The following is a 20668-nucleotide window of genomic DNA, read 5'->3' as shown; positions in this document are numbered from 1 at the left end:
AATTTATACGATTTTTTTCAAACACATTAACATTTTTAATTTTTATTTTATCAAAATATCCAGTTTTGTTGCTTTTCCATACATTCTGGAAAAAATAAAAACAGCCATAGAGTTACAAGTACTAAATATATTGTCACAGAGACAAATTCAAAGTTTGTGGTGGGGGTGGGGCAGGGGTTAAATATTTAAGGAATGAAGCTTATTTGAACCTATGTTATACGATATAACATAACTTGGGGCAGTTTACGCTTTATAAACTGCGACGCGGTTTATAAAAAAGCGTAAACTGCCACAAGTTATGTTATATCGTATAACATAGGTTCAAATAAGCTTCATTCCTTATAATTCAATTTCCATTTAGACAATAAGACACTGTTTTCTCCAAAAATGACTTCAAATTGAGCATATTTTAAAAGTAACGTCAAGCGAAGTAATACGTTTTTGAAGTAACTCATGGTGACGTAGGCAATTTATGTTATACGATATAGATGAAATCTTTTATCCATTCAAATGACATGTTAAAACTAAAATTGAATTATTAATATATATTATCAGGCTTGAATTTTATCTGGAGGTAAGCTCGGATGATCCCCGGAATTAACGACTATACAATATATAAGTAACATTATAATGTCGTCAAAATCTATCAGAAGCACTATGAAAATTATGTACAAGATATATTAAAATTTACATCAAATGACTAATGTTCAATACCCTGTGATGATAAAACGGAAAATTCATTCATTTTTAATTCTGTTACAAACCTTTCGGTATACCTGAAACACACGTTTTTCTCATTAAGTCTGCTTCAGACCTGAGAGCAATATTAACTTTATATCTTTGTCTCTACAGAGTAATCTCACAATAAACTATAGATCAAGTACAAACGGTAATTTTTAAACATTATCTGTTTTTTTTTCTGGAAAAAAAAAACAAACTTTTAACTGTAATCGACTTCCATATATTCGCACAGTGCATATTTTACTGTTTTCTGTTCGTCAATAAAAGGAAGCAATTTGGCAACTCTTATTTTTCAATAAACTTTTACAATTTTCTGACAACTTTGTTTGTCTTGAGACCAGGGTTGATTACGTTTTCTCAGGATAGATGGTTTTCATATTGCCTCTCAATCTTTTAATGCACGATTTTAACATACATCTGATACATTTAATCCATTCTGACAAAGTGTCAAGGTCTTCTTTTTCATGTCTGGTCCATCGCCTGGCGTAGTCCTCTACAGAATCCATAATATTCTCTTAATCAGCTTTAAAATTTGCTCTGTTTACAATTTGTATTGTTTAATGGGACTTTGACAATGATAAATGAACGCAGTCTTCAGATTTCATAGATACAAATTATCGTCAAACAATCAAACAAATTGCACTGTAAGTGATTAAAAGCTCTAAAAAATGACGTACTTGACCACTCAAGTGTTAATGGTCACTGCAAAGTAGTACTTGACCATTCAAGCGTAAGTGGACACTACAAAGTCTAAATATCTCCATATAAATTCATCAACAATTACTTCCAAATTGTCTTTGAAAATTAATTGATAATTTATGAATATATTTAGAAAGCATTAAAAATTATTTCCTAGTGGGCAATGGTTTTACCATAGCATTTGGAAATTGTGTGTTCATGTTTTGTAGCTAAAAAAGTTTTTTCTTTAGATGAAAGGGAAAATCATAATTACAAACGTTTCAAAAATTGTTCTCCATTTAACTGTATTTTTAATAAAGTAGCCTATATATATATGTAACATTATTCATTTCTTTATGTGTGTTTTGATATTTTTTCAATGTTATTTTTTGATGGACGAGTTTTGCTGAGATATATTAGTTATTGGTTTAATTATGGAATGTTCACTTCAGTCTTTCCTTATTCTTTATCCGTTCTATGAACAAATATATATATATATATATATATATATATATATATATATATATATATATATATATATATATATATATATATATATATATATATATATATATATATATATGATGGTTGGTCTACTATTGAAAGGAAAGGAATCTCGATCTGAAGTCTATAATTGAGATGTCTGATTGGAACTCGTTTTAGTACTAATATGATCCGCATTTTGTCTTCTTCTTTTCCTGATGATGATGAAAACACCTGCATTAAATACACCACCCAGGTTTGAAAAAATTACAACTATAGTGAAAAATTCCTCTGGAACCATCGCAAAATTTTGCCACACACTCACGATGCCCAGGGCCCACCACTGCACGAAAAATACCGCCACAAAGAGACTCATCATTTTGGCAGCATTGAAAGATGCATGCAGAGTTTGGGTTTCTTTTCCAAGCGTGGTTCTTAGTTGACTAGATTTTTTGTAAATTTTCCACCATGTTGAGATATACAATACCACGTTTACCACAAGTACAATCGTCATCGGAATAGTTGTAAAGAAGATACTGGCGAATGCTCCTTTTACCCCGTCAAAGTAACAACTGCGGTTTAAAAATTAGAAACAGATACATGTATATTTTAATATATTAATTAAAAGTCAACTATAAAACATGCATTTTAATGTTTTCATCTCGAATCTCAAAGATGTCTATAATACATGTATCTAATGAAAGGAAAAAGAAACGCAGTGTAAACTTTTGAAGTGCTTAATTGGAATGTAATTTTCAATATTGTCATCTAACAATTAAACACATCTTTAGTCAACAAGTTAACAAAATCTCATTTGATTTTGACCAACAGCTCAAGAGGTTTTTGAGACTCGTTAAACACATTTATCCCCAGGGAGTGAAATCAAAAGTCGATATAGCAATTATCTCCTTTGTCTCTTTCGAGCATCTGTCACATCCTTAATTTTCCTGTTCATGGAGTTCATGTGTGCATTTATCTTTCTCATATTATTCAACATTTTCAACAATGTAGCCCCTAGTTGGTCGAGAGTAGTCGAGAGAAATCCGACGCCTTCTTACCCTATACTGGCCAGTTAGTTTCACTATTGTTTGATAGGAGACAAGGGAGAAATGTACGGAGAACAGTTGAGAGGGTTCGTGTGATTTGTTGCAAGAGATTCTTAACATAATCTGGAACATTGGACAGAGGTTTAACATATTAAGGCTCAGAGCACACAAAGGCGCGAGGGAGAGAAAAACCGAGGTAAAGTTGACAAGCTCGAAAACCAAACTCGCCCATTCAGTTTTTGTCCCTGTTTGGGTTGAATATAACGATTATGATTGCCTATTGTTTGAATAGCAGTTTCAGTGGTAATGACGTGGCGATGACGCAGGTTGCAGGATGGATAGCTCCATCTTGACCAGGCATTCCCGTCATAGTTGGTTAAAAACCCTTCCATTTCCTCTTTGACAACAGATAAGACATTTTATTGTATATAAATTAACATCAAACCGCTTAGGAACCTGTTTCCTCCTTTGTTTGTAGTTAGGTAGTGAAATCTTACGACCCCATTTAACATGTCCTTCGTACCATGATTGCAAGACATTCAAATTGCTTGTAAAAAAGCGAAAACCGATGTGTATACCTTAGAAATTTCAAGCTGTTTACAAACCAGTGATCGTCAATCTGCACATGATTTTGGCTTTTTACCCCTTTCCTTATTTGACTTCATACGTTTTAAGTTTGACTAAATTTAAACACGAATTTTAGTGCACATCAACCATAATACCCCTTTAACTAATTTTTCTTTAATTTCGGTCATATTGTTAAAAATATCGCATGTGATATTAACCTGGGTTTCTTTTACCCTTCAGTGTATATAAAATGCGAAAGAAATAAAACAACAGAAACTTACTAGGATCCAGATGGCCCGTAAAATCCTAAATTTACTGCGCACATGGATAACACGAAAGGAACACCGAACGTATAAATCAGGAGTTTCCAGTCATATCTGCCAAGTTTGAACTGTTTTTGTAGATATATCAGACAAAAGGCATTGACAGCTGCTACATTGGTCATCAAGATCTGCGCTGAAACAAACTCTCCGATGAAGAAGGCATAAAACTCACACAACTGCAATGGATAGACGTGTTCCTTTGTTATGGCCATCTGAAGATGATCCATGCTGTGTGTCACATTGAAAAGGCCATCACATAAAGACAGGTACACGACAAAACGCTCACTTCGCATCCAGGAGAAGAACGGTCGTGTTTGACCTCTAAATGACACGATTATAACAGTTGTTGCTGCTATAAGACTGAAGAAAATGCAGCATAAAGCAGGTATATGTATGAAAAGAAACCAGTTCGAAGCAAGTCCCAGTACCTCCAAATCATAACCATCATTCAGTACTTTATTCACTATATGTGTAACGTTCTCAGAAGAATTCGTTTGGGTGAAGCTTACAGTAGCGTTCAGATTCATTGCAATGTGGAAATCAACGTCCTCCTTTAAAGTGTGCCACAAATCTTTGTCTATAACGATATAAGGCTTTCTGGTTTTATTATGTGTCTGAAAATAAAACAAAATTTAAACAAAACTTGATAATGTAAACATTCTCTTAAAATGACAAGGTGAAGATAATGAACAGTGATCGATCTCATAAAAATCTACAAACAATACAAATCTGTGAACACGGCATAAATCAAGGACCACTGTAAATTCCAGAGTGGGACCAGGTTCCTAGGAGGAGAAGGCATATACTAAATATTATGTTATTGCACAGGTTTGTATAAAACTTTTATTATTAAAAACAAGGGAAAACTTTCTATATAATCAAAATAATGAAAGCAGAGGATCTTTCAATTACATTAATAATACATTTATTTGTGACAATTCCTACCTGGGTCCCTTACTGTGGTAGATATTGTTAAACGGATCTAACGTAGATAGTTTGCACACTTTAGCAATATATTTTATCAATACACATGCAAGTATATATATACATCTAATGAATATAATTATCTGCTTTATTTTTTAAAGAAACCCATGATTGTTCATCACCTAAAGACACTAAGCAAACCACCTGTATATATTTCTTGAGCAGTGGCTCTTTCAATGAAACACAATTACATACATTCAAATAATACAATATTTTACCTAAAGCTACTAAATTCTACTTCAGTTGATTATTTATATAGAAAAAAATATGAACAATAAAACGTCTTTCTTTATTTGTTATTAAGGGAATTAACGTCGCAACTAATGCATAAAAAAATTACATTTTTTTTCTGCAACACCTGCAACATTAATTTCAATACTAAAAACAAAGAAAGTATTTTATTGTGTAAATGAGATTTCTCTCATTGCTGGACCCTGAACCCCCCCCCCCTCTCCCCCCAACAGAAAATATATGCTCAGTAAGCGAGGTTAAACCGGATACACTGGGCAAAAGTGAGACTGTGCATGCCTAAGAATCCTAGACAATTCGGCCTTAGGTCAACTTGTCCTTAGGACGATATGCCTTCATCCATTTAGAACTCGCCCATCATTGACATTGACATATCGCTTAAATTATGTATATTGTACTTAATTATTTTTAGCGTACTCAAATCCAGAATGTACTCTTTTGTACAATTTACATGTACATTTATCTTAATTTGTAAATAAAAAAATGTTCTTTTTTAGTTATATATATACCTATGGTAAACTTAAGTTTAAAAACAGTTAATATCGGGGTTTCTGACAAGCTTGTTAAAATTCAGAGATGTCTCCTTGTTAGCAAAACATCTTTCCTGTCAAGGTGAACAACGCTGTTTGAAAATAGACATAATTCTTTTTAGTTTGAGCTTGAGCAAAACATATAGGGTATATTGTATGAATTTACCTTGATGGTGTAACCACTTTTTTATTGTTCCATAAAGTTGTCTGTTTCCTCCTGCTGCTTTTTCATTAGTTATCTTAATAGTCAATCAATTGTAATTGAATTGAAAGGGAGGAAGATTTAATATGGTTTACAGCTTTAATAATAGAATTATTTGATGCTTATGGGTTTTAAAAGATAGGACCTATACATGTACCTCCGGCATCAATAATGTGAATCCAGTCTCGTAAAATGCAATATAGTAAGATATATATTGGTGTTTGACATATGGATGTAATTCCAGCTTTCCAACGTTAAAAGTAAAGGCTACATTAGCCGTTTTTTTTCCCTGGTTGACACCAGCTAAGAGGAAAATTTCAGTTGCACTATTTTATGGTTTGTGACAGGTTAAATACAAATAATACAAATGTGTGATTTCAGCAAATATTGCCTAGGTAGATTAATGTTTCTCTTTTATTTTTATTATTTATTTATTTATTTATTTATTTATTTATTTATTTATTTATCTTTGAGAGAGGGATCCATTGTTTTCTTGAGTGATGTAAAATGACAAGGTGAAGATTACGAACAGTGATCGATACAATACAATACAAAAAAAAGTATAAGGTACCTCAAATAAAATATCATAACCCTCTTTATTATTGACTTTAATTAAATGAAATATAGAAGGATTGATTGATTGATTGTATGTTGTTTGACGTCCCATTCGACTCATATAGAGACGTCAGCATGTACCTGTGAAGGGCTTCAAATTTAGACTTTTACTCGGGTCATTGAGCAGTGAGGGATCTTTATCGTCCATACGCCTACCGGGACCTCAGTTTTTAAGGTCTCATCAGAAGGACCCGCAACTTTCACTTCAAAGTGCCGAGCGCTTGGTGAAGGAACAGTTGCTACATATTTTTTTTAATCGACTTAGGTCATTCGCGGCCGTGATTCGAACACACGACCTTCCGATCACGGAGCGACCGCTCAACCGACTGAGCTACCGTGACGGTGAAATATAAAAGGATACTTTTTTCAGTAAGATATAATATATCAATTCAGTAAAATTACCTCTTTAACTTTTTCCCTGTTACACTTAAATATTGTAAAAACTCATTGTCATGAATAAAGTCCTTGAAATATCAATATGAATGATTTTATATATTTATAGGTTTTTTCTTTCTTTTTCTAAGGGGGGGGGGGTGTTGTTTGGTTCCTTACTAAATGAAATATTCAGAGCATATTTGCTAAAGGGTATTTTATTTTTGTAGTTTTTGGATTTGAAAGATGATACTTTTTAAATTTAATAGAAATGGTACGCTGAGTTTGAAATGTAGAAGGGAATATTTGTGCGGAACGGCGATATATAAATATATATCTCCTATTCTTATTCTCAAAAAATAGAATGAAATTGGTGAAGATAAAGCATTGTAATCGAGCTCAAATAACCTACAAACAATACACATCTTTGAAGAGGGCATAAAACTAAGGACCCTGGAAGTTCCAGAGGTGGGAGAAAATTGAAGAATTATTGGCATCAAGGAATTTTCTGAAGAAACTAAAATTGATAACTCTGGACTAGAGTTTTTAGATTATATCAAATAAATATCATTTTTTTAAGTATTATCTTGTTAAATTTTGAAAGCTTCTAATCTAATAAAAAAGTTGGATTAAAAAAATACGATAAAAATGAGAAGCGTTCCACCTTAAAAATCGGGTATCGATTTATTGGTAAAAAATTAAGAAGAAAAATCCCTTCCGTCAGGGTTTGTCACTCTGACACACTACTCTGTAAACATAATTATTTGTCTCCCTATAGTTGATTAAATTATTATAAAATTATTACAATCACTTCCTTCGATTGATATTTTCTATTCAACAGTTGTAACATATATAATAAAATAAAATACACAACTCAGTCATAAAAAATACAAATTCCATACTTTCAATGTATTTAATCCTTTTTATTCTTTCGTAAACACCCCTGACAAGGTGATGCACATACCTTGAATTCTTGAAAACCGAAACAGATCCTAAGCTATATCCAAACACTCCTTTTATTTGACGTCTCCTGTCAAAATAAGCAAACCAAAGAAAGGTTAGCGATAAAAATACATGTGCTAAATTAGGCTTCCTTGTTAGATTTCCTGGTAAAAAGTGTTTTCATATACTACTTTATTTAGTGTACATAAATACATTGCATAGGTATGCATGATACACATAAAGTGCTTTCATGATACCAATGTAGATGTTTTAACCTTACAGAAACACATGTCGATCTTATAACACAGGGTGATACAAAATGTTAAAATAATAATAATGCAAGTTTTCTCTCAAGTGTGTTCGTGTCTCTTTAGAAAGTTTTAAAGTATTTATGCTTAAAGTTTTGCATACACTTATTTAAAATACAGGTTGCGGTCCTTAAAAAAAAGACTGCAAATCTGTGCACCATATATGTATTTCTTTGTACAAGAAATGAGAAGAAACGTTTCTAGGTTTTATCAAAATATATTCAGTAAAATATATTTCTTTTGTCTTGATCTTATACATATAAATTTTCTGTTTGTATTTTTTGCTAAATTGATTGATTGTTGTTCAGTGTCACATTATAGCATTTTGCACTCAAATAGAAATGCCATCGTATGCCGGTGAAGGACAGTGAGAGTTTTTTATCGTGCAAACGTCTACCGTCACACAAGATTCGAACTCACGACCTTCCGATCACGGAGCGAGAGCTCTACAGACTGAGCTACCGTGATGCTTAAAAGCGAAAGAAATCAAAGATAATTGTCTGTGGAGTGTACTGCACGGGCCTTCAGAGTTCCGTGACTTTTTTAAAAACTGAAAATGGTTTTGAGAACGTTGCCTATTCTGAAAGTTTTTGCTTATTTTTCAGTAAGGTTTGACTTGATTTTACTATAATAAACAGTTCCCTACATGATATGCGGATCTATTCACTGAAGAAAAGTGATATGATTTTCTTGGTGGAAAGATCTTCACATCCCCCTCACTATTATGCAAGTAATTTATAATAGAAAGGCTTTATATAATATGTAAATTAATGTTGATCTATGCGTCTATTATTGAAATTGCCTGTACAATGGACTTTCTAAAATCCGTATTTGGATGTATTTTAATTAACATCTAGAATAATCAGTAAGGAAGTATGTCCACCAGCATGCATATGTATTCTTATCAAGTTTCTTTTTATCATCTTTATGTTTCCATCAGATTATAAATAAAGAATTTAAAGTTAGAGAAATTATGAAATTGAATTCCTATTAAAATTTTAAAATCAATTTTTACACATTAATACATTCAAAGAACCAGCAGCTGTATGTTGAGTGTCATGACATGAGTTATGATGTCCCCAAGCTGACATCAGCAGCATATATATATGGCAATGTGATAATATGTCAATACAACGGTTCCATGTTTTGATAGTGTAGTCACTATTTGCCAAGCAATATGCAATCTTTAACATACACCAGTGACATGATATACTTTCAAAGTAATATAGTGAAGTGACACACCTTCAACCTAGTGATATGGCTTCAACCTAAATTAGTGGTGTGATATTTTCCATGTATTAACTAATTTTTCAGCTTCTTTGGGTTAACTTTACAATGGGAACTATTTCTCCTGTTTTACAGAATATTCGTTGATTGTATTTATATAAAATGAATACTCAGAAGTGTTTCCTTTTTATATTACATTTATGTTGTAAAAAAGCACAGATAAAAAGGAACAAAATGTACATAATTTATTCCGTAATCTATTATGCATGTATTTCAGATGGATTCATTTCAAATGTTTAATCAATAAAAATGTAAACTCAACGTCTTTTCAATATTCATACAATATCCTGCATTTAAGATGGATGAAAAGATACAGGCAAACAGGAACAAATTTTGTAGTTACTTTCAAGCTAAAATGAATTACCATTAATATGTCAACTCTTAAGTTTTTCAATATTCTTTAAAGTTTCCTCATTTAAGATTGATGCAAAGGTACAGATGAACAGGAAGAAAATAAAAATATAATTTATGCATGTATTCATATTCAGTTTGAAAGTGTTTTCAGGTTTCTGCACTTAAGATTGCTAAACAAATCACTTTAATTAACGGTAACATATGTGAATACTGATGTATTCAGGTCTTGAAAAAACACTTTGTGATGGAAGTGGGGTTGGGTCATGTGTTTGAACGGAATCGAATTCCCTTGTCTAACTGTCCTTTATGTGATTGAGGATATCTTTAATGGTTGCTGGCGTTACCTACAATCAATTTAGAAATAAAAATTTAGAGTTCCTGTCTTCATGTTCTTAATATATAAAGTATAATCTATGCTAAAAGCATTTAAAGTCAATAATATCAGTGAAATCAACATAAACATGTTAAAAAAAATAGTGATAAAAGCTTTAAAAGTATAGTGTAAAAAAGTAAATAGTTTTAAGCTACATGTAATTAACTACCGCCTTCCGAAATGTACAGTTCATCTGACAGGCTTTATACTGGTATAACATTTCATTTATATTTTGAAATTAATTTATTCATCAGGTCACATTGTCAAGAAATAATTACAAAGCTTATAAAGCTTACTACATGTATATATACTGTCTTTGTATTGAATCACTTAATAAGTCAAGGTTAATAATTGATAGCAATTTTGTAAGTTGTTACTTTTGTATTTAAAAAAAATACCCAGGCATGCATGTATCATGGGCAGAGTAGACTGTTCCGCTGGTTTTCTTTATATAAACCCATGGCTCATGTGGCTTGTCTCAAATCGCATCTTCTCGGACCTTTCTGGCAAGCTCGGAAAAACATCTCAAATTAATTTACATTACCGGATGTTAAAAATTTATACACGATGGAGTCGCTTTCTATTTATTAAAGTATTGGATAGATAGATTTAAAAGTCACTATTATAGTATATTTTAGGAAATATCTTTACATTCAATGTAGTTGAGCTCCAAACTCGACAGAGATGCGATCTCCCTATAATTCTGTGTATGAAAAAGGGCGTTGACATGGATGTCTCAAGGTTGTTTTTCATTTGTCGGAAAGGTCCAAGAAGTTGCGACTGGCTTGTATCGTACGTACTCTTTGTGATGGAATGACCTTTGTCTTCAATGCAATGTAGGGGCAGCTTTCACTGATGTGATGTCATTGTGCCTTCAGAACATGTCCACTCAAAACATCCTGCTGATAAAAAAAATGAATTTTAAAAACCTGTTTGTCATTTGTACTGAGAGAGAGAGAGAGAGAGAGAGAGAGAGAGCACCCGCGTTTACCAACTTGTGGGGAACTCACACCTGACAAAGGACCTTTCTTATGGGGAAAGTTCAGAATTGTGGGGAAATCTCTCGTTCCCCACAAATATGGTCATGGGGTTTTTTGGATTCTACGTGGTCTACTGATAAAATTTATTCGATTTGTGGTCATTTTGGAAAAATTCCCCATAAGTGGGAAATTTTGACACACAGTCTGTTTTATCACTGCACCGTAAAACTAATGTCTGAGGATGCTGGGAAATGTTCATTCGGAACGCGGCGGGATTTAAACTGGTCCCCCAATGATCGTTTACTTTCAAAGGCCAAAAAGGAGCGGAAAACCAACTTATTGCAGGTAATGGCGGCTCCGAGGTGACAGTCATATGGTAAGTAGATTTTTATTTAAAAAAAAAAAATAGTTTACAAATAACAACCTGCATAGTTTTAGCAATATAAATCATGTATGCAGTTATGTATATAAACTGTAGACTTTCGTAGTAGAAAAGTAAGATTTAATCATGTAGTCTGGTAGGGCCTAGTGTTACGTGAAACTTTGAACGTTAGACCCGACAAAGATTTTATTTTATAATGGCTAAAACTGCAAATTTATATTCAATATTTTACCCCCGGGACCTGGTAGGCGTTGGGAGCTTGTCCCCCTTTTTGCAAAACATATCTAGACTTTACGACCGGTAGTGATCAGCTGATCAGGGCGGAGTCATTAGCTTGATTTACCTACCCAGGACTGGTACAATCACTAGGTTTAGCTACGTAGCTTGAATTACCTATATAGCTTTATTTACCTACCTGAAGTAGCTTTATTTAGCTACCTAATCAAACTTATTTCTTGAATTAGCATTTTTCCCAAGAAAGTGCAGAAAATTGCACTTTGATGCTGTGATAATTTTCAACTTTGAACTCCTCTGAAAACAATTCATGAAAAAATCTTGGAGATGTAGTTTTTCTGTGCAATTTCAAACAAAGTTCTAAAAGTTTTGGGGCTATATACAACTGTTAATTTGTGACCAAACAGTTTACTTCTTGAATGAAATAACTAAATTAAATAATCCCAAGTATAAATATATTATTAGTCATTTATTTGTGATTTTTTGTCTTTTTAAAATAAAAAGCAAAATTGTGAAAAGTTAATTGCCTTGAAATACTTAAATTAAGCTACTTGAGGTAGGTAAATAAAGCTACGGTAGGTAATTTTGAAAACAATGCATAAAAAAATCTTGGAGATGTAGTTTTTCTGTGCAATTTCAAACAAAGTTCTAAAAGTTTTGGGGCTATATACAACTATTAATTTGTGACCAAACAGTTTACTTCTTGAATGAAATAACTAAATTAAATAATCCCAAGTATAAATATATTATTAGTCATTTATTTGTGATTTTTTGTCTTTTTAAAATAAAAAGCAAAATTGTGAAAAGTTAATTGCCTTGAAATAGTTAAATTAAGCTACCCGAGGTAGGTAAATAAAGCTACGGTAGGTAATTTTAGCTAGTACATAGCTAAATGTACTGATTGTACTGGACCTGCTACCCATTGTTATTCTCTCATATAAAAATCAGAATAAAAATAATTGCAGTAATTCTCATGTGCACTTAACCAGGCCAGGATTCAACTGACCAGGTCCCAGAGCTCTAAACTGCTTCTTTTCCACTTATGTTTCATATCCAACACTGGGAAACTGACCGCCTCACCAAGAACAACACTAGGACTGTGTATCTTTACAAAAAGGTATCACAATGCATCTCGGAACTTCAGAAAAATATATAACAATGTATGATACGAGGGCCATTCAAAAATTATGCGGACTTGTAGCACAGAAAATAAATTTGAGGACAAAATCAAGCAAAAAGTCATAAATAATATAAAAGAATCTTTTTATATATGATCATCAGAATTTCATATCAAAATACTGTAAATTGGTATCAATTTCAAGTGATTTAACAGGACATCTTATGAAGTCACGGCGCAGTAAAACCTTCAACGTCACAGGCATTTAAAAAAAATGGGAGCTTTCATTTTCTCAATATTTTCCCTTAGTATTTGATACTGTATAGTTTGGGTTACCTTATCCACTCAGAATAAACATCCATATACCATTTCTGATTCAACTTAAAAACTGTAAAACTATTATTGTGTGTTTTAGTTTGTGTTAAACCCCAAAACTGCAGATATTTCTGAAGTAAATTAAGTTTGACGTCGGTCGATCTCAATTACATTCTTAACAGTCCAGAACTCCAGATCAGCGTTTTGTCAATGAACTTCACACCCCGTGCACCAAAGATTTTTGCTCGTACACCAAGACAAAAACAAATGTTTGATTAAATTTAAACCTTGCTCAATCCAGAAAAATTGTTCAAAGTCTTGGGAAAATTGGGAAAAATTGTTTATTTAATGATAAAAATTTGACATATGATATAAACCATGTAAATAAAACCACAAAATAAGGAGTTTGTTTGTCTGTTGTTTAACGTCCCTCTTGAGAATGTTTCACTCATAAGGAGACGTCACCACTTGCCGGTGGAGAGCTGCAGATTTTGACCTATACTGATCGGCACTTAGGGTCATTGAGCAGTGAGGGATCTTTTTCATGCCAGCACCTACTGTGACACGGTACCTCGATTTATCATCCCAAGGACCGGTCTCCACGTCCCACAGTGGGATTCGAACCTGTGATGTAAGGATCAACTCCTTACTCTGCTACTCTAGAGCAAACGCTCTAACCACTGGCCACTGCGCCAGGGGGGCGACCAAAACAAGGAGTAAAATGCTGTTTCTCTACACCTCCTCACCAATTCTCCATTGGAGTTGGTGCACTCCATCTAGTATTACATAATGGAATCCCAAAATGCAATGCATATTGGCAGGAAATACAAAACTCCCAAGAAATCAATGTCCAAGTAGGATATAAAAATAAGTTATTTAAGATATTTTTAAAAAAACTTTTCATGTGTGTAAAATACCTAATTTAAGTTATTTTTCTGATAACCTGTTTGCATTATGCCCCTGACTTATAAAAAAAATTATAATGGCAAAACTCGACAAAAGTTAAATTTCTTTTTCCAGATATTTTGTTGAAAAAGAAGTGATGAAATTGATGAATCCACATTTTTTTCCATTTTGATAAAATGTGAAGTTAGGGAGGAATGACATAAAATAACTAAAAACAAGTTATTTTTTATTGAAACTATTTTGGAAAGATAAGGTGTTTGAGTTACTAATGCTGGGAAAAAGTAGGTCATAGCAAAGAGAGGTAACTCATTGTGACAAAAAAATAACTCATTTGAGTTATTTTTGACAATAACTTGTTTGCATTATGCCCCTGACTGTTTATGCAGATACTATTATCATGATAATTTTAAATAATATTCTCATACTCAGGTAGGTAAATTACTGAAATTTAGAGCATATGTGATATGTTTCTGCTAGGAATACCGGTATGGGAAACTGCCCAATCACGTATGCTTGTTATGCCCCAACCTCCCCCGATGATATCCAATTTGACATTTGTTAAAAATTTAATTAGTGTTGCAATACATTTTAATTTCTTTACCTTATTTTAAACTTTATTGCCTGACGCCACGTGCCTCAGGCAGTATAAGGATTAATTTTTCCAAGATCCGAAACTAACCGATCATTCTTGATGAACTAGATTTTGTGCAAGCTGATTTACAACGGAATTTGTTACCTGCATTTAAAGAAAAACAGTTTGCAGAAGAAAGAATCATATTACTGATGCAAATTAATGATGTGTTAAATTCCTTCAGTTTTTTGCATGCACATGTTTATTCTTTGCAGTTCTTTGTATGGACATGTCCATGTAACATTTTTTCTGCATTTCTAAACTACTGGATCAGTCAATTTGCCTTTTACGAAAGGGGTGACACAATCATTTCGCGCGAAACGTCACATGTAAAATATCTTCGCGCCTTTTTCTTGGATTGTTCTATTGAATGGGTGTGATAACTTCTATGGAAATAAATAAAGTTTATTCTTTTAACCTGATTCTTAAGCTTCAGATTTTTTATTAACAGTAAATTTTATCTCATTTTTGAAAAGAACACATTGTATATGGGCAGGCAACACTAAAGCAATGGATTTGCTGATTATTCTCACTATTTATCCTATAAGTGGACTAGTCCAATCATAAACAAACTCCCTCCACCTAGTAAATGGGACATCCCTTCTTGATTCAGTCTGTTTTCCACCTTTTCTTTCAATATTACATTTATTAATAATGTACGTTACAAGGTTAGGCTTTTAAAAAAGCTTACAAAGTCAGTAGCATATTATTTCATGCTTTAATTGTGATGAACTAGGTTTCCTCTTAATCAGGCCAAATAAAAAAATATGTGTGGTTCCGGTTACCCGACCGTCCCTATTTTATACCCCCGACCCTAAACTTTTTTTTGGGCAATTTTCATATTTTTTCCGGAATTTTCCCCAATTTCCATCAATGGCTCTGGTTTAAGTTTTAGTTTCAGCAATGATGGCCCTTTTGCACAACAGAGTGCAAGTGTTTATTAGTGTTAAATCCAAAGCAAGCTAGCATGTAGGTGTCCCCTACCAATATTGACTAGTATATTATCACACCACATCTAAATGTCATTTGCAAAGTAGTGATAAGTATTATTTAGAAAAAATAAGAAAATCATTTTGTTAAAAAAAAAAAAAAAAAAAAAATCCCTACCTACCTACCCTAATTTTTTTGGAGGTGTAACCGGAACCACACATATTTTTTTGTTTGGCCTCATATTAATACAGTGACAACAGTGTAGGTCAGTACCCGTAGAGGAATGAGCTTCACCTCGTAAGGTTCTAAGTAAAGAATCGGCAAATTGAAGAAGACATCATGATCTGTACTGGTTTTCATTTCGTAAAAAAGCATGTTATTATAAATTATGAGAAAGGTCCTGAAATCGATTGAAAAGAAAAACTGAACAATTTTAAAACTATACATAAAGATGTAATTTAAACTTATTTATAAGGGGGGGGGGGTGCTATTAGTATCTTGTTTTGCTCTAGCTATAAACTGTACAGGGCATTTACTTTGAGTTCTAGAGCAGCATTGAAGCATTTTTGTCTCAAACACTTCAAGACAACTTTCCCAGTTAAAAGTGTTCATAATTTACTTCGTCGTCGAGAACGACAGAAAAGAGACCAGTCTATAAATAGAGGCCGTCTCATCAATCTATCACTGACGAGAGTGTGCATGAAGAAGGGTGCCCTCTGGTTAGAGAATACATGTAATATGAATTTCTTTAAAACAAATCATCTAACTATTTTTCCCAGAATTATAATCTATGCTAGTGTTCTTGCAGTTTCATCCCAACGTAACTAGTCAGCCCGTGGGCTAACTAATAAATGACCAAATAGTGACATGTCTTAGATATTTGTTTATCTGTAGTATTTGGTTATGACATTTGAGAAAGTCAATTCAGGCTCGCAGGAAGCAATTTCACTTTGAGGGGGCAAAAACACACATTTTCAGTGGGGGGGGGGACTATGAACTACCAAAATTCCTTGACAAGCAAAAAAAAAAAAAAAAACAAAAACAAAAAGGCATCAGACAATATTATTGAGGGGGCAAAAGCATACAGCAGCTATGTTTTCTATAGTATTCTATATATCAGCAAAATTATTGGGGGGGAGGGGAGGGGGGCATGGCTCCCCTGTGCCCCCTCCCCCAGTTCCTACGGCAATGCAATTGTACATCTTGTGTAATTAAGTATGATCGCAACTATGTCGCTCCTTGATGACGGAAATGTTTACAGTCCCTGAAACGTTCAACTTTCCCACTTGAACGGTGAGCGAACGCTGAACGAACGGTGAACGAACGCTGAACGAACGCAGAGCGAACGGTGAGTGAACGATGTGTGAACGCTGAACGCAACTTGGTGAACGATGTGTGAACGGTGAACGGTGAGCGAACGCAGAACGCGAACGGAGCGCAAACGCGAACGCAAAGTGAACGGTGAACGAACGGTGAACGCAAGATGAACGATATATTCGGAATGCCTCTGATCTTTTCCTTGCATTGAAACTATTTTATTGTATTATAATGTCAGGTGCCAAAAAAAAAAAATAAATAAATAAGTGAATAAATAAGTAAATAAAATAAATTCTCCAAAATTGTCCTAAGAAAGACGATTCATGCACATTAAGTTTTTAATCACACAATTTTTAACGCATTAAAACATTGATTGTTGCCGAACGCTGAAGTATAAAAGATATTTTTTTAGTTGGAAAATAAAAATGTTTATTCTTATTTGATAACAAATCAGAGAAAACTTCTGACTTATAGAATGAATTAAAGCGATTGTAACATCCATTCATATATGTATCTCCGTGTCAAGGCGATTTCATGTAGAGTAATAAAAAAAATTAATTACAAAGGTCAGTGGACGTTTTGCATTTATACGCTCGTATTTTAAATGTTTAATACAATAATATATTATGAACAGGGTATTATTTTAACTCGGAATAATTATTTCATTCGGAATATAAAGAATTGAAAAAAATTAGCAACTAAGTCTCCTTACATGTACTTGTAGCTCAAAAGAAAAAAATATGATGCCTTAATTCTCTGCATTTTGTGTGTAATACAGTATTGAGTAAAGATTTTGTTTATCTCTCTATAAATAATTTATTTCTTGTAATTATTTTTTCTTTTTATTTGTTTGTTTGTTTATTGTTGTGTTTGTTTATTTATTTGTGTAAACAAGGTTGCTTGTAATGGCAGGGGTTAGATCAAAATTTTATGGGGTTAGTTGGCGCATGCCTAAAGGGGTTAGTCGCCGCTGAGCGGCGACTAACCCCTTTGAGCATGCGCCGGTTGAGATAGGTAAAAATCCTGTAGTTAATCCATATACATTGTGTATTCAGTCTGTATTGTTAATCAGTCCATGCGATGTACAAATTAAACGGTAATTAACACGGTAGAAGTATTTGTACTGTCATGCTGCGCTTAAAAATCCCAAGTATTCCGTTCTACAAGTATCCATGAATGAAGACTATACATGCCGATATTCTAAAGAAATAACTCGCAGAGAACGAAAATACATACCAATGCATATTCATTACGATAACCGAAAACACTAACAAGTATTTTTACAGTCGTAACAACGATTAAATCCAACAAATAACCAGAGAAATGCGACGATGTAATTAAACGCTGCCAATACACTGCAGACAACTCCTGTTCGACGTCACTTTTCAAAGTGCGACGTCACACGTTCACTGTTTTCCCGAACTTTCTGTGTCAAAATGGCGAATAGGCATTGTATGTAATATAAGGTATTCTGTCATCGTAGTACAACACACAAACTTTATTCCTTTAGATTAAAGTTTTCCTTTACTTAGGTAATCAAATATCAGAAGAGGAGACGAAAGTGGGGAGTATTTAGTACAGAAAACAGGTTACAAAAATTTGAAGATCCATGATCCGCCCACTTGTTTCACATCAGCTAAGAGGTGCATATTTAGTGTGCAAATCTCGAGTTTCAAAGTCGATGTGACGTCACACTCACAACCATAAATATGTAGGCTTACGGGGAACAGACTGTGCTGAACATTGCTTGTATTATTAGAAAGAAGATAAATACCATTTTGAAATTAATTTAAAGAAAAGAAAAATCGACAATAATTACATTTTAACCTTAAGAGACGAGATCAGTTGATTTTGAAAGGGGAGGGGGTGGTGGCAGATTCTGAAAAATCTGACCGTTTTTTGCCTCCTCCCAAACATACATGAAATAAAGTTTTATTTGAGAGGTTAATTTTCTTTTCTTAACTTAAAATTGATTATCTGTCCCTGGACATGTTCGAAATGAATACCCCCCCCCCCCCCGCTCCGTCAGAATCAAATGGTCGTCTACTTAGTCGCAAATTATTTTTTAAAATCATCCCTGAAAAAAAAAGACATGGAATATCTCAATAATCAAAAAAAAAAAAAAAAAAAAAAAATATCATATTTGACATTATTTACATAGTCTTTCCATTTCCAAGCCTTATACCCCACCCCACCCCCCTTTTCAATCATTTTCAATTCAGTGATGGTTTTTATTACACGGAAGCAATAATATCATAAAGCACATATGAAATATTTTGATTTTATTATTTATTTATTAAAATCAGACCCGCCCTGCAGGAACTATCCAAAACAAGAGTGTAGTGACTACTGGCTATTGCCGCTAAGAAACAATTACCAATTCTTGCAGAACATTGGAAGGCTCGATTCAGTGTAATAAAAAAAAATGTGGCAGGGGCCGTGCCACCCCAACACCCAATAATTTTGCCAGTATGCTTTATACTATAGAAAAATAGCTATTTGATGCTTGTACCTCTATAAAAAAAAAAGGCGTCTGATCGATTTTTAAAAAAAAAATTGTGCTTGTCAAGGAATTTTGGTAGTCCCCTCCCCTCCCCCCCCCCCCCCCCCCACTGAAATTGCTTCCTACGGGCCTGAAAATTAGGGATAGCCCAGATTAATTTATGGATGTACATACAAGTATATTACTGTATATGTTTAGATTACGGTTAAGCAGGAAAAAAAACAGAGTCTTTGTTCTAAATACACTTCAAAAAGCATAAGTAATTTATACATTGCACGTGATTGAAAATTTTACCTACTATGGTTCAAATTTAAGTTAGGCCTAGGTGAAATATTAGAGTTTCGCAGACAGGCAACTAAATGTAATAGAAAGAAACACAGACAGAACAAAAAATATACTGTATATGGTATATATGCGACCGATTTTTGTAATCCTCTACCAAATTCTGTGTTTCGTGGTCATTTTAAAACAATATAATTTTTTTTTTTAACATTTAATCACCATACATGCAAAATTTATATCCTGTAATTGTGTAAAATTTAATGACTCTCATTGAATTACATGTATAAAATATAAAATTTAAAAAAAATTCGCTAATACTTATGGAAGACCCCCCCCCCCCCCCCATGTTCAATGTGTTTTTTTTTTTTGGTTTAAATTGGAGCAATTATAACATTTCTTGCAAACATTAGATGTCTTCAAGCCAATAATATATTATTTCATTGTCAAATCCAATAGAAGATTTGGGTTGTTGTGCATTTAGCTTATAGAATAATTTTATAATTGAACGATTTATGAGATGTTCAACACTTTTTTTCTTAAAACTTGGTGGCAGGTGGGCAATATTAATATATAGGCATATACCGGTACATGGGCTACAGTTAATTTTCAGCTTTAACCATACATTTCTTTTTCAGGCACGATAGATAATACAAGAAGGTATATCTTTAAACTCAAATTGTTCGGATCATGCATGTTCTTTTCCGTTTTTAGCATGCTACGGAAAACGACAACGTGATCCAAAGTTCTATCATTTTATTACTAACCATTGAAATTGAAAATTTTTAACATAAAGATTTTATTTCATCAACTGAAAATTTTCAGTAGTTCTTATGTATTGTTTGAATGGGAAGTTTAATGAACCACAAATTATGTTGAGTATTTATTATTTAGTACTAACGATCTTCAAGATTTCATAACATTTACGGGTTGTCCTACTTAAGAAATATTAACGTGCAGAAAAAAATATAATAGTTTACAGTGTATGCTACACACATGGTGTTTTTCTCGGTTAAGCAC

The 20668-nt window shown here is 33.2% G+C and overlaps 1 protein-coding gene across 1 annotated transcript; it reads right to left on the bottom strand.

Moving 5' to 3' along the window:
- Nucleotides 1–2047: 2047 nt before the first annotated feature.
- On the bottom strand, nucleotides 2048–5969 carry LOC133186217 (uncharacterized). Its single transcript, XM_061321451.1, has 3 exons — nucleotides 5961–5969; nucleotides 3797–4452; nucleotides 2048–2474 (listed from the first exon to the last, which is right to left on the bottom strand). The coding sequence occupies exons 1-3, from the start codon at nucleotides 5967–5969 to the stop codon at nucleotides 2048–2050; spliced, it is 1092 nt and encodes a 363-aa protein (XP_061177435.1).
- Between the last annotated feature and the right edge of the window lie 14699 nt (nucleotides 5970–20668).

This window comes from Saccostrea echinata, unplaced genomic scaffold (assembly GCF_033153115.1).
Source record: "Saccostrea echinata isolate AGI-Se365-2 ecotype Australia unplaced genomic scaffold, CSIRO_AGI_Sech_v1 ptg000013l, whole genome shotgun sequence".
NCBI classification, from domain to species: domain Eukaryota; kingdom Metazoa; phylum Mollusca; class Bivalvia; order Ostreida; family Ostreidae; genus Saccostrea; species Saccostrea echinata.
This window is presented reverse-complemented; position numbering and strand designations above follow the sequence as displayed.

Coding starts and splice junctions, on each gene's coding strand:
- LOC133186217 (XM_061321451.1), bottom strand. Junction 2,475..3,796: donor TACGGGCCATCTGGATCCTA/GTAAGTTTCTGT, acceptor TTTAAACCGCAG/TTGTTACTTTGACGGGGTAA.